Consider the following 22,469-nt stretch of genomic DNA (forward strand, 5'->3'; position numbering starts at 1 on the left):
CCCACAAAACTCGCTGATCCCAACACCGCCCTTTCTTTCACAGGAACATGCATCAGGCATTCTCAAAGCAGCACGCGACATTCTCAGTCCAGCACGACTTTTCCGTTTCCCCACGCGCAAACGCAGAATCAGCAACGACAATGATCTCGAAAGCAGCGCCAAACCCACCGAAACCAGCTCTCGGAAACGTACACGCGCTACTCCAGTCTCGCAGTCCGAAAAGATCAGGTCAAACACAACTCAGGGTGGTCTACCACCACCGCCGATCAAACCTGCCGAGGACTCGATCGCAAGGCAAAGTCCGCGGGCTTCTGCTGGTGGTATTCCGAAAGTAAAAGTACTAGCCACGCCGCCGCCTGCTCGATCGCCGATGCCTTCTTCGTCTAGCTCGATTACTCCTCCCGCGCCGGTGCCGGTGCCAATCACTGGCGTACGCACAAATACGACTACAGCTTCGGGTGAGCCTGCGCGGCGAAGGCGGCGGAGTAGTGGGTCGTTGTCGCTCTCGCCGACGAATTCGTATCAGCAGATGTCGACTGCGAACGAGGAGGAGTTGCAGCACATGGTTGATATCTACTTGCAGCTGAACAACAACAACACCAACAGCAGCCGTACTAGCGATAGTCCGAGCGGTGAGAAGAATGCCGGGAATCAGACCAAGCTGACGAGTGAATTGAAACGGCCGAATCGGGCATCATCGCGGCGCGCATCGTTGAAAGCTGCATCTGAAGCCGTCCCCGAGGCCGTGATTGTCGACGACGAGGAAGAGCATGCACCCAAACCTCCTGCAGACGACGAGGGACTTGTGCATAAGGCTCCGGTTGTGAGCAGCATAAAAGAAGAAGAGGCGGTTGATGGCGAGGTCGAGGATTATGTGTATGATGTGTATTATCGGGAAAAAATGCTTGGGTCGACGTGGGAGGGAGGGCAGTATGGGTTACTGTAGGTTTCCATCTGCTTTAGTGTTTATGCTTGTCTATGGTTTTGCTTTTGCTTTTTGCTCATTGTTTACTGTTTATTGTTTATCGCTCATTGTTTATTTGCTTTATGCATGTTGGGGTGTACGGGTTTGTTTGGGAAAAAGGCTCACGTTTGAACCACACAGGTTATACAACACGGAGCAGGATTTCGAGGATCTGATATTTGATGAGAACGACGACGGGGATAATTCCGACTACGGCCTTAGCGACGATGAGGATTCGAATGCGGAGGATTACTATGGGAACGACTACCCCGACGAGGAAGATTTCGAAGAGGAAGAAGACGAGGAGACAGAGTTTGTAAGTGAAGGACGGAGCGGTCTCGGCGCGGAAGCAGAGGAGGGCGGAGAAGCCGAGATCGACGCGGATGACTTTGATGGGTATGAGTATGAGGAATGTGCGCCGCGGTTCGCGGACGACGACGGGGACCGGTCGATGGAGGGCGGGGTGGGGTTGCAGGATATCATGGAGCTCGAGGATTCAGCAGAGTCTGATTCTGATTTCGCCGAGCGGATTCTGAGCAGTCTGCGGCAGAAGGACGGGTACGAAGACGCAGAAGAGTGAATAAAAGAACAACAACAACTCATCTGATTGTTGTTTATCTTTATTAGGCTGCCATAAATAGAAGTTTTGACATTTAAAGACGCGTATCGAGCGGCTCGAGAAGGTTTTCCCGAGGCCGAGCGCGCGCCACTCTTGGTTCTTCTGCTCTTTTTCATCACCGACAACCAAACAATCTTCTTCACAAAGTCGAGATCCGCTGCGCCGATGTCCAGAGTCGCGATATAGACCGTCGAGCACCGCCTCATACTCAGCAACGACAGCAAACGCGAGTTCTGAACCGAGTCAAATGAGCATACCCGCCTCTGTCTGATCTCAAGTTACTCTCGCTCTCTCTCGGCCTCTCATCAGCAAAGTGAAGATCGTCGCGGGCTGGCCTGGCTCTTGTCGCTGAATTCGAATGCGCATACTTCCCCGGACGCTGCTGGCTCTGCTTGCTGCTCTCGTCCTTGTCGCAGATGCGCAGCCGCGTGTTCTGGTCCGCGCAGACAGCTCGCGTACGGCGACCGCAACCAGCAGCAGTAGAAGCAGCAGCAGCAGTAGTATCAGCAGCAGCAGTTCACAGTCGTCGTCTGCGCTGCCGTCTGCAATTACCGAAGGCAGCTCACTAGGTTTCTCTGCTACATACACAACCTCATTCACATCGTCATCTTCATCGTTATCATCCACAGCAGCATCATCATCCTCGAGTATACTACCACGTGCGTTCGACTATCCGCTCGGCAAAAACTTTACACAGTCCTCGTGTCCCGATTTCTTTGACGAGTTCCTGGCCGACGACGACTTTATCGACTGCTACCCTTTTTCGTTTTTACTCCAGGTGAGCTCGAGTCCACTTTGCGAGACAAAAGTACATACTAACCTCGGCAGAACTCAAACTCGTTCTTCAACACAATCAAAGACGGCGCCTACGCGCTCTCCAACGCCTTCGACCGCATCTGCTCCGTCAATGCCACGAAATGCCTCGCGACCATGAACGCCTACGGCGCGCGCCTGACCACGAGCGCCGCCTGCCTCGACGACTACGAGCTGCAGAACCCGCTCGCGACGGCAGCATACAACGGCTTCACCGCGTACGAGGTCATGTACTCCGCCGGCTGCCTGTCATCCACCGACTCGGGCGCGTACTGCTTCGTCGACGCGCAGGAAAACTCGAGCGCGCTCGCGGATTCGTATCTGTATTACCTCCCGCTCGACGTCAGCCTGCCAAACTCGTCGGCGCCAACCTGCTCCCGCTGCGCGAGCGACATCCTCGCCATCTTCTACAGCAGCGCGGGAAACACTTCGCTTGCGCTGTCGCGCACCTACGCGGCTGCCGCGGACGCCGTCGACGACGACTGCGGGGCTAATTTTGCAGACAAGGATGTCGCGTACTTTACCCCCTCGGCGGCGGCGGCGGGCGCGGCCGCGAGCGCGTCGAGCTCGGCGTCGTCGTCTGCTGCGGGGGTGGGTGGGGTTACTGCTGCGAGAAGCGCGAGCGTTGTCGCGGCGGTGGTGGTGGGTGTGATGGTCGTTGCGGGGTTGGGATTATAGGATTACATGTAGATTTACGTATGTACGAAGAGAGAGGGAGAAGATGAGAAGTAATGGGTTAATGAAAAGCCAGCTGGGGTTCAAGGAGTTTTCTGTCTGCGATGTTTTCGTCGATTGTTTTGTTTATGCGGTGTCTATAATTATAATTAGTCTTAATACCGCTGTTTAATACATTTGTACTTTTGATAGTTACTTCTTGTATGTTTATTGCTGCTGTGTTTACTCTGATCCATAAACTGAGCTGTCAAAGCTGTCAGAACCGGTGCTTGGTTGATTATCCCTCATCCAGTAAAATCTGTAACAGCCACACTTTCACGCCACTTGTGATTTTGTCCAACTTTATTCTACTTCTGTGACTTTCATTGTTATGTAAAGCGTTATGTAAGATAAACATTGCTGGTTATATACGCGTAAACAAACCAATGCTGTGCGCCCACGCGTTCCCGCCCCCCCATTCCTTCCTTCGTTTTCTGCCTCTTTCTTGGTTCTATCTTCATTCACCTTCTTTACCGCTCTGAAAAACCTCTGTTTTATATAAAACGTTCTTTGTTATATATCAGGGCTCTTGTATCCGATCGCGTTCGTTATCTTTTACCTTTGACGCGTTCTCGTGGCTTTGAGGAAATTCCTACCGCGGCCTTCAATGACAGACTGTGAGTTCAATTGTACAATCTTGAACCATTTCCCTTGGCTAATTGCATTCTACAGCCTTTGGCGCGACGTTTACCGCTGAAACGGTGAATGAAGAAGAGCCAGAGACCCAGCGCTGCTCTAGTTGCGGTACCCACCACAGTCTGGACCGCTTCGCACTCACGCCGACAGGGGAACGCAGGAAATTCCCGATTGTAGAACACGCAATAGAGATAGCACAGCTCATTGTGGACCAGGCACCAAAGGGGAATATCGAGTTCGTAATTTCTGAAGGGGGATGAGATGGTAGTCGTCCTCGCCGATATCAAGAAGCTGAATGGCAGGCGTTATATGCCTGGTATGTGGGAAACGGAACCACATCCTTTAGTTATGTGGTGGTACAGGCGATAGCAGCTCTATCGTATTTTGGTTTCTTTTGGCTTCTGATTATTTCAATTCGAACTAGATTTTGTTCTAAAAATTTCAATCATAGTCAGTTCTATCTGATATCATACGAATTGTCCCAAGTCAGGCCTACTTGTGGTAAACACGCGCCATTAGCCACTCAGCCACTGGGGTCACAAACCCTATCGGGTCGGTCACAACTTTACCAGCCAACGCTACTTCCTACAGAGCCAACCCTACACCCGACGTCAGTATTTCTTATAGTGTGTCTGGAGGGATAACACCTCCTCTGCTCCTCGCGACATCTCCCTCATCAACCCAGCAAACAGCAACAATGGTGCGGATCAAATCCCGCTACATCCTCTTCTCGATCCGCTTCCCGACCCAGCAGACAATAGACAAAGCCCCCGACCCCCTCAAAAACCCACACTTCACCCCTCCGCCCCCCGCGCCCTTCAAACTCGCCAACAACGATGCCACCCGCCGCATGAACTTCACAAACCCCGACCTGCCGAGCCCGCACCCGCGGTTCGCCCCGGGATCGGCCGAGGCTGCGAAAGCATGGCAGACAACGTCAGATGGGCAGTTTTTGCCAGGCGGGCCGTTAGCGAATTTGCCGCCGGCGGCGAGGAAGGTCGTCATGCGCACGCCGGGGCCGGCTGCTATTACTTCCGCGGCGGTGAATCATGCGGTCAGAGATGCGGTTAATCGGATGTTTGGCGATCTAGGCGCAGGACTCGTTAAGGCCAGTCTCAGCTGTAAGTGGTCGTTTCCAATTCGTTTGCATTAGGCAAACACAAGCATCAAAGCTAACATCTTATGTCCTGCAGTAAAATACTTCTCCGAAGCAACCGCAACCGGCATCCTCCGCGTCTCGCGCGAGCACTTCACCCTCGCCTGGGCCGCGCTCACGCTCCTGACCGAGATCGCAGGTACGCCCGTGCTCGTCACCGTCCAGCACGTCTCCGGCACGATGAAGAAGTGCGAGCGCGCGGGCATCGCGCTCGATCGCGAGATGGCGCGCGTGCTCGAGTTTGAACTCAAGCGCGAGGGGTATGAGGCTACGAGGAAGGCGCGCGGGGTGGGGTTTGCTGCGGAGCGGTTTGTCGTGCAGTGAGGAGGGGAGAGGATGTATTGCGGATGTAGTCTGATGGAGAAAGAGACGGGTTGCTCTGCTTGTTAGACGGTGTATGTTTACGGGATGGTTTTCGTTCAGCATGTATTTTTAGGCGTTTGGATATTTCATAATTGTATTTGAACTAAGTGCTCATTAGCATTCAGTAACTGCAGAATTCTACACAGATATACTGCATCTTCTCAAGTCTCGATATTTTCTATATTACATAACGCATTACTCAACCCCCTGCACAACCGCACAACAAAAGCGTGCATACAACCTCTCGGAAGACAGATCCTTGGAGCTTTCGAGAGATTTATCCCAACCTGCGCTGCCACTGCCTTGACAAACATCTCAGAGCAGAGAATTAAAGAATACAGAAACGATGTCTAGTCAACTAAGGTATGTCTGCCCACTCCTTACTCTTTGCTGTTTGTTTATTTAGTTGGAGTTCGTGCTATGTCTGCGTCGTGTGCGCGTGCAGCTCGACTTCTGCTTCACTCTTGAGATTACGATGGCTGACGCTGTTCTGCAGATGGGGACATAACAAGTACCAGGACCCCTATGGCCGTATGACCCCTGCGCTCATGCGCGCGCGGGCAAAGTACGCCAAGCGGAATATCATCACCGGTCTTGCCCTCTCCACCTTCGTCGTCGGAACCTGTACGTATCCTCCTCCCTCACTTCCCTCCCTCATACAACCAAAGCTAACACAAAGAAAAACCAGACGCATACTCCGCCACCGCCGCCGGCGCAGACGACTTCTCCGACGTACCCACCCCGCCGATCTCGGAGGCCGCGCTGAAGGAGTTGCAGGCGAATCGGGCGGCGATCGAGAAAGAGGCCGAGAGCATGGTCACGCCGCGGATTAAGGATTCGGGTGAGTGGGAGATGCCGATGAAGCAGGGCGGCGTTGTTGTTTCTGCGAAGGGGGAGACGAGTGAGAAGAAGTGAGAGGAAGAAGTGGGTTTGCGGGGAGGGGATGGTGGGTGCTCGCGAGACTTGATTCTAGGTCTGGATATCAGGAGTCTGCGCAGTCAGATACTGATATCTTTTCAATGGCATATGCGAATTCTCAGTTCATGCATCTCACGTCCTCTCCTATCTTTTACATGTATATATCTCCGTTTATGTATAAAGAAGTACAATTTATTATCGTCAAAGGAAGTTCAACCTTTTATCAAAGACACCTCTCTCTCTCTACTTCTCTCTACTTCTTTCCTCTACACAATTGAATGATCAACGATATCTCTTCGGCGTTCGTTCTAATCTATTACAGAAAAAAACATCCACCCGAATTTCCCCTCCCTTCTTTCTTCCTTCCTTTCCCTTCTTTCTTTCTTTCTGTTGTATACAAAACTTAAGAAGATCGAGAAAAAGAATAAACACCAAAGAATGCATTAATACCATAGTTAAACCAAACAAAAAAAGAAAAACGAAAAAAAAAAAGAAAAAAGAGAAAAAAATAGAGATATGGTGATGTTAAAATCTAGAGGTTTGTGTTTGTTCTTTCTTTTTGACGATATTCACCCATGTTTATAAATCTTCTTCGACTTCACTTTCAGGTTCATACAACTTGACCTACAGATCTAAACCATTTACAGAAGCATTTTCCGCGGGTCCTCGATGTACTCCTTAACAAGCTTGAGGAAGGTAACCGCCTCCCGGCCGTCCAAAAGTCGGTGATCGTAAGTCAACGCGAGGTACATCATCGGTCGGGCCTCGACCTTGCCGTCGACAACCACCGCGCGCTGCTTGGTGCCGTGCAGACCGAGCACGGCGGTCTGCGGCAGGTTGATGATGGGGGTTCCCATCAGCGAGCCAAACACGCCGCCGTTCGAGATCGTGAATGTGCCGCCGGCCATATCCTCGATCGTGAGCTTGCCGTCGCGGGCCTTGGCTCCCAATCCCGCGATCGCGCTCTCGATCTCGAGCAGCGACATCGTCTCGGCGTTGCGCACAATAGGGGTAACAAGGCCCTTGGGGGTAGCAACAGCAACAGAGATGTCGACGTAGTCGCGGTAGACGATCGTGTCGCCGCCGTTGGGTCCCTCAATCGCACCGTTGACGGCAGGGATCTCCTTGGCAGCAATGCAGACAGCCTTGGAGAAGAACGACATGAAGCCGATCTTGACGCCGGTCTTCTTAAGGATCTCGTCCTTGTACAACTTGCGGAACTCCATCAGGTTGGTCATGTCGACCTCGTTGAAGGTAGTGAGCGAGGCAGCAGTGTTCTGCGACTGCTTTAGGCGCTCCGCAATGCGCAGACGCATACGGTTCATCTTCACTCTGCGCTCCTCGCGCGATCCGAACGCGCTCGGAGCAGCAGGCGCGGGCTCAGCAGCAGCGGGCTTGGGCTTGGGCGCAGCAGGAGCAGGGGCAGCAGCAGGCTTGGGGGCCTCAGCCTTGGGCGCCGCGGGAGCGGGAGTGGGAGCGGCGGCCTCGGCCTTGGGAGCCTCAGCCTTGGGGGCCTCCTCCTTGGGAGCCGAAGCACCAGCGGAGGCGTCGGTGTCGAGCTTGAACAGATCCTGGCCGACGGTGACGGTGTCTTCCTCGGCGGCGAGGAGCTCGGTGATGACACCAGCAGCGGGAGCGTTGACAGCAACATCGATCTGTTCTGTATTAGCAAGGAGAATTATACAAGCAAGGACAGTCACAAACGCACCTTATCGGTCTCAATGGAAGCAACTTCCTCATCCTGCTCAACAAAGTCACCGACCTCTGCAATTGTATATGTTAGTCTTGAGATCTTGTCTTAGAAGAGAGAAAACATTGATCCGACGAGCAAAACAAGGTTTGCAGATGACCAAAACAGGTTCGAAGAAGGATCGACGGAGGAGTTGGCTCCACCAGCATCAGTCGGGGTTTGATACTGCCATTGTTCATTTTCGAAGAATAAAACAAGATGCCGTCGACTTCTGAAGGAGATAGAACGGAGATTGAGGAATGGGTTACGTACGCTTGACCCATTGCTTCAGGGTTCCCTCGGTGATGGATTCGGCCATGGCGGGCACAGGGACGGTCGAGATGGCTGGATGGAAGAGTTAGCATTGCTCAGTAATTATTCCGACTTGTTGATACGACTACCGAGCGATTGTTCGAAGCCGGTCTATCCGCTGCTGGTCGATGTCCGAAGCAGGTAGCAGAGGCACATGAACGCGGTGTTGACATCGCCAGCGCACTCGGTCGCTATATCAAGAGCAGACACTAAATAAAAAAGCAAACAATTAACCTACCGTATGTTCGCAGGGCATACTGGAACGCAGAGGAGGCCGCGGGCGCGAACGGCGAGGCTCTGAGCGGAGATGAGAGCTGAGCGCGGGCGACGGCGGCGGCGGAAGCAGCGGCGGCGGGGCGCGCGAGACGGGAGAATGATCTCGCGGCGGGGGCGGCTCTTAATGAGCGGGCGGCGGTGTATTTGAGCATTGTAGCGGCGAGGACGGAGAAGCGGTGAAGAAGGAGGAGGGCGGAGGGGTGGGTAGAAGAGAGGAGAGGAGAGGAGGAGGAGGAGGAGAAGAAGAACCGACGAGTGAAGGCTTCGCGGTCGTCGGCTCGCGCCCGGACGACGGCAGAGATCCGCGCACAACCGTCGAACCGCGTGCCGTCGGATGCGCGCGGATTGCTCTGTGCGGGCCGTGATTGGCTGGGGAAAGTGTTGTGTTGGGGTAGAAAGTACAGAAGATATGTAGAAGCAAAGGGGGCTGCCCGGACCCAGAATATACGCTGCACAACTCGCCCACATTCACCACTTTTATGCCGCACCGAGGAGCCTACGGGAACGCGAGAAAAGAAGATTACCTCTGCCTCTGACCTTCACATCCATCCAGCTGCCTGCTTAACAGCACTCATCGCAACATGTCGGCCTTCACACCGTTCTCCCCGCAGCACGTCTTCTCGATATACCGTCGCGCTCTGCGCACGACCCTCTCGTGGACCATCCGCAGAGACATCTGGCGACAGGAGGCCCTCCAGATCCGCGCCCAGCTCGAGTCAAACAAGGATGTTATCGATCCTCGTAAGATCAGAGTATGTCAATAATAAGGAAGAAGAGTGAAATGTGTGAATTTGATTGCATTTGGTTGCTGACGGTGCTCAAAACCAGGAACTCATCACCGCCGCTGAGTTGAAGCTGCGTGCAGGCAGACACCCTGATCCTTATATCCCGCCCTCGCGCCCTGGTGGTATGTCTTCTTCTGTTGTTTTATTCTCTATTTTGTTTATCGATAGCAACTGACCTGATTTTGTGTATTACAGGATCCAAGTACGAGCGCAACTTCCCTCCCTCCTGCGAGCCGCGTATGTTCAATCTCATCTACATCTCTTCAACGCATCCATGTCTTCATATACTCACACCTCCTCCTAGCCATCGATGGACCCTACTAAACCCCCCTCATCCTCATCCAAACCCGCCGGCAGTCATCTCACCATCATCTCATCATATCCCGACCGACCGACACCCACCGCCATCCAACCCTCACCTGACCTGGTCCCGGCATCCCACCTTCAGTCTCACCGGGTGAACTGTGGTGGGATCTTACTCGACTCTGGTTTCCTTTTTTTGTTGTTGCTTTAGTTATCGCATTTGTATGTAATTTACGGGAAATTTATTGAATAAACAGATAGACTCATTCTTTCGTTCTGTATATCAAGAGCTGCTAGATATTGCTCTTCCTAGCTTCTCTACTCTTTTTGCTACAAGTATTATTATCGACTTGTATCAGCAAGCAATCAGAATTTTCAGAATCTCTAAGATAAAGCAGTCAATAGCAGCAAAACAATGTAAATCCTGTTCAACCACCAAACTCTCTTCCAACCCAAAATTTCCTGAGCCGCGCTCTACACACCTCCATATTCCTGATATCAACAGACAAATACACGCCCGCCTTTCATACCACACAATTATACACAAATACAACAATGACTCTGTGATTGTACTTCTCTAGCTGACGGCTTTGTTTTGAAAAGTACGTAATATGAGCGAGTCAGCAGCCGACGCGACAGATCGCAGCTCGTCGCGGCATCGTCATCGACATCGCGCGCATCACCACAGCAGCAGCAGCGGCACCCACCACCACAGCAGCAGCAGCAGTCGGCACCGCAGTAGTCATTCTTCAAAGACAGATACGCAGGACGCGAGGTCGTCGAGCAGGATCGCAAAAGAGCAGAGTAGAGATCACAGACACGGTTCGAGTACCCGCGAACAACGGCATCGCGGGCAGAATGAATCTCACATACGAGCAGGGGGAGAGCGTGGGAAGGACGGAGAAGATGACGAGGGTATGAACGATGATGTCGAAGGGTCTGCAGGAGCGATTGAGGTCTCGGAAGAGAGTGGGAAGGTAGAAGAGCAGCAGGACGAGCAAGAGGCAGAAACGAATGCAGAGATGCCGGTGGTGTATACTGAAGATCCAGTGCGGTTGCTGTGCTTACTGTCGCAGGTGCTACGGCTACCGTCTTTGACGCTATGCACTGCACTGATATACATGCATCAATATAACGCCTACGTCGACGCACAGCGACAACTCCGCGATACAGAACAGAAGGACTCCTACCACGAACCTATATTCGACAAATACGTATGTCTACTCACTATCTTCTTCTTCTTATACCTGACTAACCCTCTACAGAGTCTCGTCATGACCTGTCTCTCGCTAGCCTGCAAAGCAACAGAATGCCCCCGCCGTCTCCGCGAACTCCTCGTCCCAGCATCCCACATCCTCCACCGTGACTCCTCTCCCCGGCTAACCTTCCCCTCCACCCTATACGACTCCTTCCGCGCCGGCATCGTGCACTTTGAACTCGTCCTCCTCCGCATCCTCCGCTACGAAACAGAGGTCCAAACCGCTTTTCTCGACAACTCCGCCTTGCTCGAATCCGTCCTCGACGCAGGCGTCTGCGGAAACCTGCACGGCATAGCCCAGCTCCGCAACATCATCCGCGGCACCTTCCGCTCCGGCGCGCAGGCGCCCGAACTCGCGCGCGCGCGCGACGGGCGCGAGTACGCGGCCGAGTTCGGCATCGTCAGGTTGCTTGCGACCGAGATCGGCGGGCGCGCGCAGGCGTACGTCGTGCAGTGCTACAAGCGCGAGGACAGCGCGCTGCGGTTTCGGCCGGTGCAGGTTGCGGTCGCGGCGGTGTTTTTGGCGGTCGAGGAGGAGGGGTATGTGGTTGCGGGGCGGGGGTGTGAGGGGTGGGTGCGGGCTACGGTTGAGAGGTTGGTTGAGGGCGGTGAGAAAGATGAGGATGAGGAGGATGAGGAGGGGGGTGGGAGGACGCGCAGGGTGTATGTGAGTAGTCTGGAGAAGGAGGAGGTTATTGCGAAGTCAATTGAGCTGATTGATCTTTTGGAGAAGGAGAGGGTGAAGACTGCCTTGAGTTATATGCCCTCTGCTGATGCGGTGAAAGAGGACAGTTGATGTGTGGTCTCTATCATTTTGTATTATATAACAAGACCAACGACTATACCACCTATTAATCAAAGACAACGACAACGAAAGACCTGCTGTCATCAGAGTATCGCTATGTATTGAACTCATACTAATTCATGACTGCGAACAAAACCATATGCACAAAATGAAGAACCACAAAAACAAGACATTCAATGCCAAATACAGTTCCAGATGCAAAAAAAAAAAACAAGACTCCGTAAACCCCAAGAATATGAAATGTGGATGGATTAATAGTACACTTTCAAGATTGCAAAAGAGACGTTTATGATTATACCCGCGATGATTGCCATCTGCTGTCTTTTCGAGAAAATACTCCCTTCGCGCAAGAAAAACAGCGCGACAAAACCAAGGAAGAAACCAACGACGGTGCCGAGCAAGAGATCTTCATACACCCCAATCGGCGAGCCATCCGGCAACGTGTCTGGCGCGGACGCGCCTTCGTCGATCCAGCGGTCTTCGAGCTGCCGCGCGGCTTCGGGGTCGGTGTTGAGCGAGCCGCCGTGCAGACGGTTGAATTGTGCGCGCAGCTGGGCGATGTCTTCGTCTGAGAAACCGGCGGATCGGAGACGGTCGAAGCCGACGGGGGCGGGGAGGGTGGATGGTAGTGGTTGGCTCTGGGCGGGGTTAGCTCTTGATTTGAAAGAACAGTCAATAAAGAGTAAGAGAAAGAGAGACATACGCCGGTGTCGTTCTCTTGAGCGAGTTCCTCGTCTGTCAATACGTCGCCAACTGAACATAGAAGCCAGATAGTCCTTAACCGCTCGTCGTCCGCGTCGTCTGTCTGCGCACCCGCGCCACTCGCCGCGCCAGCAGCATACTCAGCACTACTCCGTCCGCTCTGCAACTCCGCAATCGGCTTGATCGTCTTTGCGAGATCGTCAGAGTCCGGCAGCGCGCGCCCGCCGTAGATGAGCCTCAGTCGCCGCCGCGAGGTGTCGGCCGCGCGGTCGGTGCGTATGCGGCGCTTGACGGAGGCGACCGGCAGCGCCGTCGAGGGCGCCGGCAGCGGCAGGATCAGGTCGGGGATGGAGGTCCGGGAGAAGCGGATGCCGAGCGACATTGATTGCGTGGAGGTTGTGGTTGTGTGTGGTTCTCGATATTGTCGTCGTATGCGTGCGCGCAGGGAGGATCAGGGAGCTGTCCACGTGACTATTAATTCACGTGACAATGTTTATTTGGGCCGAGGGGCAGCCGAGAACAAGGTTCAAGCTAGACTAATATGAAACTGTAAATGTATTGTGGGCGTCCCGAAGCGGACTAGCGGCGTGGGCTGAGGAGGAGCCGGTTTGAATGCTCGAAGTTCGCCCGGGCCGAGCCTGGGATTCCCCACACTCGGCTGGTCTCTGCTGCTTCTTCTCTTCTTCTTCCTATTAGTACTGTTAGCAGATACAACTGCTTCTTCTTCTTCTTCTGCTTCTTCATCTACTCTCTCTCTGCTACTCTCATCTACTCCGTCGGGAGGAGGCAGCCGAGATGTCGTGGAAACTCACCGACAGGCTCGCCGAGAAAATCAATCACTATTCCTCCTTTCCCGCAACTGGCGTCTCGCTCCGGCAGATGGTGAGTCTTGTTCTGGCTGCTTTGCTGCTTTGCTGCTTTGCTGTGTATTTTGTGTTTTGATTGTTGTTTGTCTTCTTGTTCTCTGCTGCTGCGACATGTTTGTGACCACGTTCGGCTTTTGCTGTTTCTCATGCGCTCTGCTGGATCCCGTCGGGTGCTTGATGATTCTCACTCGCGTGACCTCCTGATCATCACCCCTGCTTCTGCTTCACCATTCTAACCATGCTCTTTTCTCATATCTAGGTCCAGTTCGGGCAACGGCCAAATCCTGGTATGTACCTCTCATTATACCCGCTCTGTGATCCTAGCTGACTCTTACAAGGAACCCTCTTCCGCGGCGCACAGTTCCTCGGCGAAGAACTCCCCATCCGCCTCGCCCACCGCGTCAAAGAACTCAACAACCTCCCCGACGGCCTCTCCGAAATGCCGTCGATCCAAAAAGTCCGCAACTGGTACGCGCAGTCGTTCGAAGAGCTCATCGAGCTGCCGCGGCCGAAAATCCCTCCCCAGCTCCGCGAGCTGCTGATCAAAGCCCAGCGCCGCGACACGAACGGCGAGCACTACGGCCAGAAGCTGCTTGAGAATACAGAGAATCCGAGTCTGGCAGGCGAGGATTATCGCGAGATCACGCCGCAGAAGAAAAAGAGCATAAACTCGCGGCGGTACTTTGTGCTTGTCGACGACGACATCTCGTGGTCGCCCGAGATCCACGAGTACAACAAGCTGTTTACAAAATGCCTTTCGGTCATCAAAAAACGACACGATCCCGTCGTCACCACCGTCGCGCAGGGAATAAGCGAGTACAAGCACTCGCGCCAGCGCATGCAGATCGATAGCACGATCCAGTCGTTCCTCGACCGGTTCTACATGTCGCGAATCGGGATCCGCATGCTGATCGGCCAGCACATTGCCATCAACGAGCAACCCTCGACAGACAACTACGTGGGCGTAATCTGCACAAAGACAAACGTGCGCGAGCTCGCGCAGGAGGCGATCGACAACGCGCGGTTTATCTGCCAGGACTACTACGGGCTCTACACTTCGCCTCAGGTCCAGCTCGTTTGCAAGCCTGATCTCAATTTTATGTACGTGCCCGGACATCTGAGCCACATGCTGTTTGAGACGCTCAAGAACTCGCTGCGGGCGGTGGTCGAGCTGCACGGGCCTGATGCGGATAATTTCCCGCCGGTGAAACTGATTGTGGCGGAGGGCAACGAGGACATCACGATCAAGATCTCTGACGAAGGCGGCGGCATCCCGCGCAGCGCGATCCCGCTCGTCTGGACGTACATGTACACCACCGTCGAAACCATGCCGTCGCTCGACCCCGATTTCAACAAAAGCGATTTCAAAGCGCCCATGGCCGGTTTCGGCTACGGCTTACCACTATCACGTCTCTACGCGCGGTATTTCGGCGGCGATCTGAAGCTGATTAGTATGGAGGGCTACGGCACAGACGTGTATCTCCATCTAAACAGGCTGAGTAGCACATCTGAGCCGCTGCCATAGGGGTTTGTCCCGAGTTCGGTCAAGAATTACTATAAATGACAAGTAGAGAGAGAGAGAATGGACGGGGGTGGTGGTGGTGGTGGTTGGTGTTGACGTTTATTGTATTACTGTTTGACTAGAACGAGGGACGCCTTGAGTATTTGCCGATGTGAAGTGTACGCTAGTCCGGGGATGAAATCCGGCGCGCGGGGAGGGGTAAGAAGCCGGGATTCTTTCCAACCATTATATCTTGTTTTTATCTTGTGTCGTTTGTTTGTTTGTGTTTTTTTGAGTCAATTCGGGCGTCTTGTGTCTCTTTTGATGGTCTTTTGTTTCTTCGCTCGTTGCGCCTACATCTTGTTTTGTGTTTGTGTTCTCTCTGATTTTTGTTGTTATTGCGGCATTCAGTCTTTTTGCCTTCATTGTTTTGTGTTTATATCGATTGAACGGATCTTACTACAAACATATACATAAACATAAACTGATTCAGTCGAACAATTACTTGGATATAGGGAGGAATGGTGTTGACGTACTGTATCCAAGCTGCTGAACTGTGAGAGCGGTCAGATACCCGACGGACGACCTTTTCAGAGTCGTCGGCCTTGGCTCCGCTTTCCGAAGTATTTTCCTGACTTGCTGATGTGAATAGTACATGGAATATATGTAGACGCGACACCCCAGACAAGATAGAGTATGCTGTAGGAGGTGCATTTAGCTGCAGCATTCCATATCACGGACAATCACCGACGTCGGCAACCCTTTTAATTGCTGTTGTCAGTCCATTTCCGTCGACCTTGTACTTCATTTTCTGCAATCTGCTGAGGGGATTCGTGAGTGGATCCCACGACAGACGAGATTGAAGACCTTTGCGCACGTCGTATTTGTGTAGGGTATTTGCGAAAACCCTATGATACGACCTAGCGACAATCTCAAAGATCAGTGCTGATGAAGATGGCGAGAACATCACGATGAGTGCAAAAGTACGCTGCGAGGGATTTTCAATCAAGCTCATGGGCAACGGGAAGAGGAGGTAATAGGCTAATTCGGTCTGGCGGCGGCAGAAGAAGACTGAGCCAATGCCTTCATCAGCTTAAGCCGAGTCTGCGCAGGCGACTATCATCATAAACACAGAGTAAGCACAGCTCACTCATCAAACCGCAGATCATAACAAACCTCGTTAAGAGCGACTGCGCGCATCGCGGTATAGTCCCAAGACCCCATATTCTTGATAATCGCCGCGCGCCGGTCGACGACCTCGTAGCTCAGCTGCGGGGATTGCAGGGGGTATGTGTTGAACGGTCGCGATGTGTCGCGGGGAGGAGCGGGCGGGGGGAGAGGGGGTGGAGGGGCGGTAGGTGCTGTTGGGTGGCGGTTGGGGATGGTGGACATGGTGGTGGTGGTGGTGGTGGTGGTGGTGGTGGTGATGGAGGGGAGGTGGTGAGGGGATAAATTGATAAATTGGATGAGCCCCACAGTGGCTTGAACAAGGATATGTGGAGTTACAAGAGAAATACCACTGCTATTTCTTCTTACAGACAAACCACCTACTAAACAAACAACTAAACAACAAGAAGTGCTCGAACATCAACAACATCCAAACGCAGACCAGCCAAGAGCACGAAGGCGGAGAAATCCCGCGCCGCACGGGTGATTACAAATTCGTCCTCAATCGTATTTAACCCGCCTTCTCTTCCTTCTTCTTCTTCTCTTCGTCACAATTGCAATTGCTGCTTCAAAGAATTGCCATCAACAGATCTATTATCACAATGAAGGAAGTTATCGTTCACCAGGAGCTCGAGAAGACCGTCGTCGTGGACTCGCCTTTGCCGTACGTACTTCCTCATCCACCCTCTCTCTCCTCTTCACTCACTCACTCACTCCTCTAGTTCCCCCGGCCCCCACGACGTCCTCATCAAGGTCGTCGTCTCCGGCTCCAACCCCAAGGACTGGAAATACCCCATGTTCCGCTCGACCCCGCACAACTCCGGCGACGACATCGCCGGCGTCGTCGAGAAACTCGGCTCGGACGTCCACGGCCTCAACGTCGGCGACCGCGTCGCTGCCTTCCACGAGATGGGCGCGCCCTACGGCTCCTTCGCCGAGTACGCCGTCGCGAAAGACTACTGCACGTTCCTCATCCCGGACTCGGTCTCGTTCGAGTCCGCGGCAACCTTGCCGCTCGCCTCGCTCACCGCCGCCTACGGTCTCTTCGACATCCTTCCCCTGCCCACCCCATGGCGCCCTGCCACCGGCGCCTTCCCGATCGTCATCTACGGCGCCTCGAGCTCCGTCGGCGTCTTCTCCGTCCAACTCGCCAAGCTCGCCGGTCTGAGCCCCATCATCGGCGTCGCGGGAAAATCCAAGCAGCTCGCGCTCGATCTCGGCTGCGACTTCGTCGTCGACTACCGTTCCACCGACGACGTCCCCGCCGCGATCCGCTCGCACCTCAAGCCCGGCCAGGAGCTCCTCTACGCCTGGGACTGCATCTCCGAGCGCGGATCGGTCGAGAACCTAGCCGCCGCGCTCGCGCCCAGCAACGGCAGCGAGAAGCGGATCGGCCTCGTGCTCCCGGACCTCTACGACGCCGACAAAGTCGCCAGCCTCGGCGTCGAGCCCAAGCTCGAGATGGTCGGCGTCGCGCACGGCGAGGATCCCGCCCGCCGCGACTTTGCCTGGGTGTTTTTCCAGCAGCTCAGCAAGTGGTTGTTCGAGGGCAAATTCAAGCCCCACGCGTACAAGGCCGTCGAGGGCGGTCTCGCGGGCGTCGGCAAGGGGCTCGCTGAGCTCAAGGCGTTCCAGGTCAGCGGCCACAAGAACGTCTTCCGCGTTGCCGATACTCCCGGTTTGTAAATTTCGCAGAAATGAAATTGTCCGGACGCTGGAGATGATGGTTGCTTTCTAATTAGCTTTGCCTGATTTGTAATTCAATTCACAAATTTCCTATTCGGGTAGTAATGACGTCAGTATCTCTCGTAGCAATAATATCCCCACACCATCTCCGCCTGCGTTGATCCACATCGCTGCACACATCTGAACAGCTTACCCTCAAATAAAAAGCACAGCGATGACACTCTCGCAGCCAACAGTCTTACTCACAGGCGCCGACACTTTCGTCGGCAGCGCCATCCTCGCCCAGCTGCTGGCGAAGGAGCACGTTGTGCGCGCGGCGATCCCATCACTGCAGGCCGCGAACGAGCTGCGCAAGCGGTTTCCGGCGACGCCGGCGCTGAGTCTGGCGATTGTTTCGAATGCGGGGAGGAATGGTGCTTTTGATGCGGCGGTGAAGGGGGTGGGGATTAGTTGTGTGGTTTGTGTGGGGAGGGGTGTGGTGGAGGTTGGTGGTGAGAGCAGCGCGGGGGAGGAAGAGGGTGGTGAGGATGAAGAGGTTCGGGGGTTGCTTGAGTCTGTGAAGAGAAGTTGTGTGAATGGGGGGTCTGTGAAGCGAGTATTTCTGGTGTCTCTGTCTGCTTCTGAGAACCAGGACCGACAGACAAACGCAGAGAAGGTAAACAAATCATCCTTCTCACTGCATATTCACAAGCTCAGCCAACTAACCTCCCCACCCCAGACCGCACCCAACACCCCCTTCATCATCACCTCCCTCATCCACGGCATCCCACTAGGTCCCTCCCTTTCACCCCCATCTCCCGCCTCACTCGCCACTTCCTCCGATCTACTCCGCACGCTCCTCGAAATCCCTGCCCCAACGCTCGCAAGTATACAAACCAAGATCGGCAGCGCCAGTCCACTGCTCTCGTGGATCGACGTGCGCGAGCTCGCGGACGCGGTGGTGCGCGAGGTTGAAGGTGAGGATGAGAAAGGGAGGGACTGCGTTCGTTTGTCTGCTGGCACGTTCACGTTCGCTGAACTTATCAGTATAGTCCAGGCATACAGACATAATCCCAAGTCGTCCGATCCCACTCCATCCACCACCTCAGAAACCTCATCAAACAGACAACTCAAGACCACAGTCTTTGAAGCACTCGCGCAGCTAGAAGCCACCTCAGCTGAGAATACTGCAGCTCAGTCGTCGTCGTCGTCGTCGTCGTCGTCGTCCTCGGCGGCGCCGCACAGCAGAAGCGGCTGTCCGATATTCCATCCCACCGACGACTTTGCAACTCCTCGCGGGATCGCAGCGTGTCCGGTGTTTAATCCGTCTGCGTATCTAGAGCAGCAGCAGCAGCGATGTCCTGTTGCTCATGTCGGGGGTCAAGGTGATAGGAGCGACGGGGGGAGGTGTCCTGTGCCGCATTTAGATTTAGTGCTGTAAACCTGAACAGCGACGAATTACTCTGAATTCTCTTCTGCTCCATCTATTTGTTTGTTACAAGTAATAATAAATAAGAAGTATGATTGAACTTATATTCACGAAAATATCAAGAATCAGGAAAACGGTTCTATCACCTTAAATCCCGCCATGAACCTAAACAAGCAAAGTACAACAAAGTGAAATTGAATAGTTATATAAATATATTACACAGAAAGAAAAAGTGTCAGAGCTGACGAGACAGAGAATAGAGATGAATGATAGATAGATAGAAAAGGAGCAGAAAAACAAAGGACACCTTATAAAAACAGAAATGAGCAAAACACAAACACAAACAAAACGAGAGAGAAAACCAAAGCGAAGAAGAAGAAGAAGAAGAAGAACTCAAGAAAAGAAGAAGAAAACCACAGAAGCAAAGACACAAGAAAGAGGTGAAATCGACCGCGAGCGTAGGACCCCCTACCAGAACAATATTTTTAAAAAATTTAAATTGCGTTTTTTGTTCTAATATCGTTCCGGTGGTTCGTCGTGGTTGAAGTTTCACCCTCTCTTTTCTTTCCAACCTTTCTGTCTCTGTCTTGACGTCTTGCTCTTCTTCTTCTTCTCTGTAAAAAGAGAACTTTTCGATGACAGAAGACGGCATATATGTACAGTTGAAAAAACAATGAGATTATTAGCATATATGTAAGCGTGTATAAGCGATACACAGCAATCCCCGCCAGCCAAGAGACTGCGGACGCTGCTGATTCGAACAGATTTAATAAGACGACGCGCGAAGCAAATGTTGTGAGGGAACCGGCAGGAGATCAGATCTAGATCATCGTGTCCAAGATCCCAGAACTGGCGGCCAGGAAACCGAGGTACGGCTTTGACGGATCAAGCACGCGCGACAGATACTCGGGATGATACTGCGTGCCCACGAACCATCTATGGTCCTTGAGCTCAAAGATCTCCATCCGCTCGCCGAGCTCGTCCTTGCCCACAAACGTGAACCCCTTCTCCTCGAGCTCGGGCACGTACTTCGGGTTCACCTCGTACCGGTGACGGTGTCGCTCGTGCACGACCTCGCCGCCGCCGTACAGCTTGCGGAGTTTGGACCACTCGGTGTCGGCTTGGAACTTGGTCGGGCGAAGACCGAGACGCATGGTTCCGCCGAGATGCGTCTTGCTGACCTCCGGCATGAAAACAATCAACGGGTTCTCGGTAGGCTCCTCGACGAGTTCCTCAGAGAAGGCATCTAAGAAAGAGAGAAAAGATCTGTTAGCTGCTGAAATGAATGTGTCCTCGAGATTACAGTGAGAGAAAACAGGAAGACAAAATAAAAAGTTTGGGGGGCGAGGTCGCCCTCCCAGAGAAGCTTGATCGATGTCGCACTTGAGGAATACCCATAAACCACTAAATCTCTGCTCATAGGTCTAATGTATAGTGCTTTGAAAGAAAGATAAGAAGGAGAAGAAAAGAAGAAAAAGAAGAGGAAAAAGAGGAAAAAGAAGGATAAAACTGAAAACTGGAAACACCTCTCGAGGACAAAATTAAAAAGACTTGCATACCTTTATATCCGAGAACGTTTCTAGCGTACTCGATAACCGCAATCTGGAGACCAAGACAGATTCCCAAGTACGGCACATCGTTCTCACGCGCCCACTTGGCAGCCGCAATCATACCCTCCGTACCACGCGATCCGAATCCTCCAGGGACGAGAATACCGTCGGCCTTGCAGACCTCGTGCCACGCCTTGTGGAAGTTGACGCGGTCGCTGGTCAACGTGTCCGGCTCGAGATCAGAGGCCTCGACCCAGTTGATGGTCAGCTTGCGCTGGCAGCGCAGAGCAGAGTGCTCAAGCGACTTGACGACGGAGATGTAGCTGTCCTTGAGATGGGTGTACTTGCCCACAAGCGCAATAGTCACGCTCTCAAACATGCGGTCGTGGGTCGAGGTCAAGTGCTTCCAGTCAGACCAGAGCGAGGAACCCTTGTTGACAAACGCAGGGTTAACGGAAATCTTCTCGAGCTTGAGCTTCTTGGACAGCTGCTCGACGATCTTCTGTTGATCCAGCAACAAGGGAACGTGGTAAATCGAGCTCAAGTCGTGAACGACCAAAACCTGGTCCGGACCGACGTGGCAAAACATCGAGATCTTGTCGGTAGTAGCCTTCTCGAGCTTGTGCGTACACCGGCAGGCGACGATATCAGCGCTAAGACCCAGACCACGCAAGTCACGCACAGCGACCTGCGTCGGCTTCGTCTTTTGCTCGCCGTTCACGACCGGGATCAGCGAGACGTGGATCAGCGCAAAGTTCTCGGGTCCGACGCGGAACTGGAACTGACGAAGAGCCTCGACAAAGGGCGCGGACTCAATGTCTCCGACCGTTCCTCCAAGCTCGACAATGCAGATATCGGGCTCCTCGCCGCTGTCATCGACAGGAATCTTCGCAACGCGCTCGATCCAGTCCTGGATCGCGTTGGTGATGTGGGGAACGACCTGCACGGTCTTGCCAAGGTAGTCTCCCTTGCGCTATATTGCAAATTTTTCGTAAGCAACGAATTCAAACTGAACCGTACAAGAGACTGGATAAAACCTACCTCACGCTCGATAACATGGCTGTAGATCTTGCCGGTGGTGATGTTGTTCTCGCGGGTGAGAGTGACGTTCAGATATCTCTCGTAGTTTCCGAGATCAAGATCGACCTCACCGCCGTCGTCGAGAACGAAAACCTCTCCGTGCTCAAGAGGGCTCATGGTACCGGCATCGATGTTCATGTAAGGATCGATTTTGATGGCGGAAACCTTGAAGCCTCTAGTCTTGAACAGAAGACCAGTGGAGGAGGCTGACGAATGCTGATTAGAAACAGTCCTCTAGTTTTCGAACAATAGCTAGACAGAATCCGTCGTCACTATGTAGTTGATATCTTACCAATAACGCCCTTTCCAATACCGCTAATAACACCTATTAAGAGCAGAGATATGTTAGTCACCGTCAGATACGCCACAACCACGCACACAAAAAAATTACAAACATACCTCCGGAAACCACGACGTATTTCATACTGAATTTCCAATGTCCGACAGAAACAGAAAAAAAGTCTAGACAACATCCACCAATTAACACTACAGTCCAAGAAGATCAGGGAAGGTATCGTTGCGAATATATGTGAAAATTTTCGCCTGCTGCAAACGCGTCTGAAGATCAGGATGGAGGTAACGAACCTTGGATGAAAGGAAGATAGACCTCTCAAAATAGCTCAGAAATTCAAAAAAGACAGTTAGGTCTCTATAACAGCTGAAGAATGAGTAATCTACTGCTGTTTCGTAAGTAGAGGTGCCGATAGTGGAGAAGGGAAGAGGGGAAGAAGAGAAAGGGAAGGAGAGAAGAGCGACGGGAAGAGGTTTTTTCAATTGTGGGAGAAAATTTCAAAATCTTGTTTAGTGCAGAGATTTACGCGTTGATGCTCAGATCTACGCGCGACGGTAAATTAAGTC

The 22,469-nt window shown here is 52.9% G+C and overlaps 12 protein-coding genes across 12 annotated transcripts; 8 read left to right on the forward strand and 4 right to left on the reverse strand.

Annotated features, from left to right (window-relative positions):
• The first annotated feature begins 234 nt into the window (after window positions 1–234).
• On the forward strand, window positions 235–1,800 carry BZA70DRAFT_189616 (uncharacterized protein). Its single transcript, XM_064910023.1, has 4 exons — window positions 235–434; window positions 487–942; window positions 1,106–1,522; window positions 1,592–1,800. The coding sequence occupies exons 2-4, from the start codon at window positions 530–532 to the stop codon at window positions 1,599–1,601; spliced, it is 840 nt and encodes a 279-aa protein (XP_064767361.1). The 5' UTR covers window positions 235–434; window positions 487–529; the 3' UTR covers window positions 1,602–1,800.
• Window positions 1,653–3,174, forward strand: BZA70DRAFT_189438 (uncharacterized protein). Its single transcript, XM_064910022.1, has 2 exons — window positions 1,653–2,361; window positions 2,412–3,174. The coding sequence occupies exons 1-2, from the start codon at window positions 1,942–1,944 to the stop codon at window positions 3,072–3,074; spliced, it is 1,083 nt and encodes a 360-aa protein (XP_064767362.1). The 5' UTR covers window positions 1,653–1,941; the 3' UTR covers window positions 3,075–3,174.
• Window positions 3,175–4,357: 1,183 nt separating this feature from the next.
• Window positions 4,358–5,435, forward strand: BZA70DRAFT_280505 (ribonuclease P/MRP protein subunit). The gene is made up of 2 exons (XM_064912969.1): window positions 4,358–4,867; window positions 4,940–5,435. Exons 1-2 carry the CDS (start codon window positions 4,444–4,446, stop codon window positions 5,224–5,226), a joined length of 711 nt encoding a protein of 236 aa, XP_064767363.1. The 5' UTR covers window positions 4,358–4,443; the 3' UTR covers window positions 5,227–5,435.
• Window positions 5,436–5,611: 176 nt separating this feature from the next.
• On the forward strand, window positions 5,612–6,180 carry BZA70DRAFT_268184 (uncharacterized protein; the record flags this gene model as incomplete). Its single annotated transcript, XM_064911145.1, has 3 exons — window positions 5,612–5,628; window positions 5,672–5,889; window positions 5,954–6,180. The coding sequence occupies 3 exons, from the start codon at window positions 5,612–5,614 to the stop codon at window positions 6,178–6,180; spliced, it is 462 nt and encodes a 153-aa protein (XP_064767364.1).
• Window positions 6,181–6,642: 462 nt separating this feature from the next.
• Window positions 6,643–8,297, reverse strand: BZA70DRAFT_189671 (uncharacterized protein). The gene is made up of 4 exons (XM_064910024.1): window positions 8,186–8,297; window positions 7,892–7,947; window positions 7,713–7,838; window positions 6,643–7,682 (listed from the first exon to the last, which is right to left on the reverse strand). The coding sequence occupies exons 1-4, from the start codon at window positions 8,229–8,231 to the stop codon at window positions 6,825–6,827; spliced, it is 1,086 nt and encodes a 361-aa protein (XP_064767365.1). The 5' UTR covers window positions 8,232–8,297; the 3' UTR covers window positions 6,643–6,824.
• Window positions 8,298–9,037: 740 nt separating this feature from the next.
• Window positions 9,038–9,967, forward strand: BZA70DRAFT_280512 (uncharacterized protein). Its single transcript, XM_064912970.1, has 4 exons — window positions 9,038–9,252; window positions 9,329–9,407; window positions 9,481–9,522; window positions 9,590–9,967. The coding sequence occupies exons 1-4, from the start codon at window positions 9,082–9,084 to the stop codon at window positions 9,607–9,609; spliced, it is 312 nt and encodes a 103-aa protein (XP_064767366.1). The 5' UTR covers window positions 9,038–9,081; the 3' UTR covers window positions 9,610–9,967.
• Window positions 9,968–11,719: 1,752 nt separating this feature from the next.
• Window positions 11,720–12,774, reverse strand: BZA70DRAFT_280516 (DUF2407 C-terminal domain-containing protein). The gene is made up of 2 exons (XM_064912971.1): window positions 12,355–12,774; window positions 11,720–12,289 (listed from the first exon to the last, which is right to left on the reverse strand). The coding sequence occupies exons 1-2, from the start codon at window positions 12,733–12,735 to the stop codon at window positions 11,903–11,905; spliced, it is 768 nt and encodes a 255-aa protein (XP_064767367.1). The 5' UTR covers window positions 12,736–12,774; the 3' UTR covers window positions 11,720–11,902.
• A 225-nt stretch (window positions 12,775–12,999) lies between these two features.
• BZA70DRAFT_280519 (pyruvate dehydrogenase kinase-like protein) lies at window positions 13,000–15,200 on the forward strand. The gene is made up of 3 exons (XM_064912972.1): window positions 13,000–13,235; window positions 13,479–13,506; window positions 13,558–15,200. The coding sequence occupies exons 1-3, from the start codon at window positions 13,149–13,151 to the stop codon at window positions 14,742–14,744; spliced, it is 1,302 nt and encodes a 433-aa protein (XP_064767368.1). The 5' UTR covers window positions 13,000–13,148; the 3' UTR covers window positions 14,745–15,200.
• Window positions 15,201–15,919, reverse strand: BZA70DRAFT_280520 (uncharacterized protein). Its single transcript, XM_064912973.1, has one exon. The coding sequence runs from the start codon at window positions 15,733–15,735 to the stop codon at window positions 15,454–15,456; it is 282 nt and encodes a 93-aa protein (XP_064767369.1). The 5' UTR covers window positions 15,736–15,919; the 3' UTR covers window positions 15,201–15,453.
• A 405-nt stretch (window positions 15,920–16,324) lies between these two features.
• On the forward strand, window positions 16,325–17,768 carry BZA70DRAFT_280523 (chaperonin 10-like protein). Its single transcript, XM_064912974.1, has 2 exons — window positions 16,325–16,551; window positions 16,610–17,768. Exons 1-2 carry the CDS (start codon window positions 16,490–16,492, stop codon window positions 17,571–17,573), a joined length of 1,026 nt encoding a protein of 341 aa, XP_064767370.1. The 5' UTR covers window positions 16,325–16,489; the 3' UTR covers window positions 17,574–17,768.
• On the forward strand, window positions 17,747–19,072 carry BZA70DRAFT_280525 (uncharacterized protein). Its single transcript, XM_064912975.1, has one exon. The coding sequence runs from the start codon at window positions 17,788–17,790 to the stop codon at window positions 18,991–18,993; it is 1,206 nt and encodes a 401-aa protein (XP_064767371.1). The 5' UTR covers window positions 17,747–17,787; the 3' UTR covers window positions 18,994–19,072.
• Window positions 19,073–19,802: 730 nt separating this feature from the next.
• Window positions 19,803–22,035, reverse strand: BZA70DRAFT_268191 (CTP synthase N-terminus-domain-containing protein; the record flags this gene model as incomplete). The annotated part of the gene is made up of 5 exons (XM_064911146.1): window positions 19,803–20,227; window positions 20,541–21,504; window positions 21,573–21,817; window positions 21,904–21,936; window positions 22,011–22,035. 5 exons carry the CDS (start codon window positions 22,033–22,035, stop codon window positions 19,803–19,805), a joined length of 1,692 nt encoding a protein of 563 aa, XP_064767372.1.
• Window positions 22,036–22,469: the final 434 nt, after the last annotated feature.

Source organism: Myxozyma melibiosi, assembly GCF_037950935.1.
Source record: "Myxozyma melibiosi strain Phaff 52-87 chromosome Unknown BZA70scaffold_8, whole genome shotgun sequence".
In the NCBI taxonomy this organism is placed as follows: Eukaryota; Fungi; Ascomycota; class Lipomycetes; order Lipomycetales; family Lipomycetaceae; genus Myxozyma; species Myxozyma melibiosi.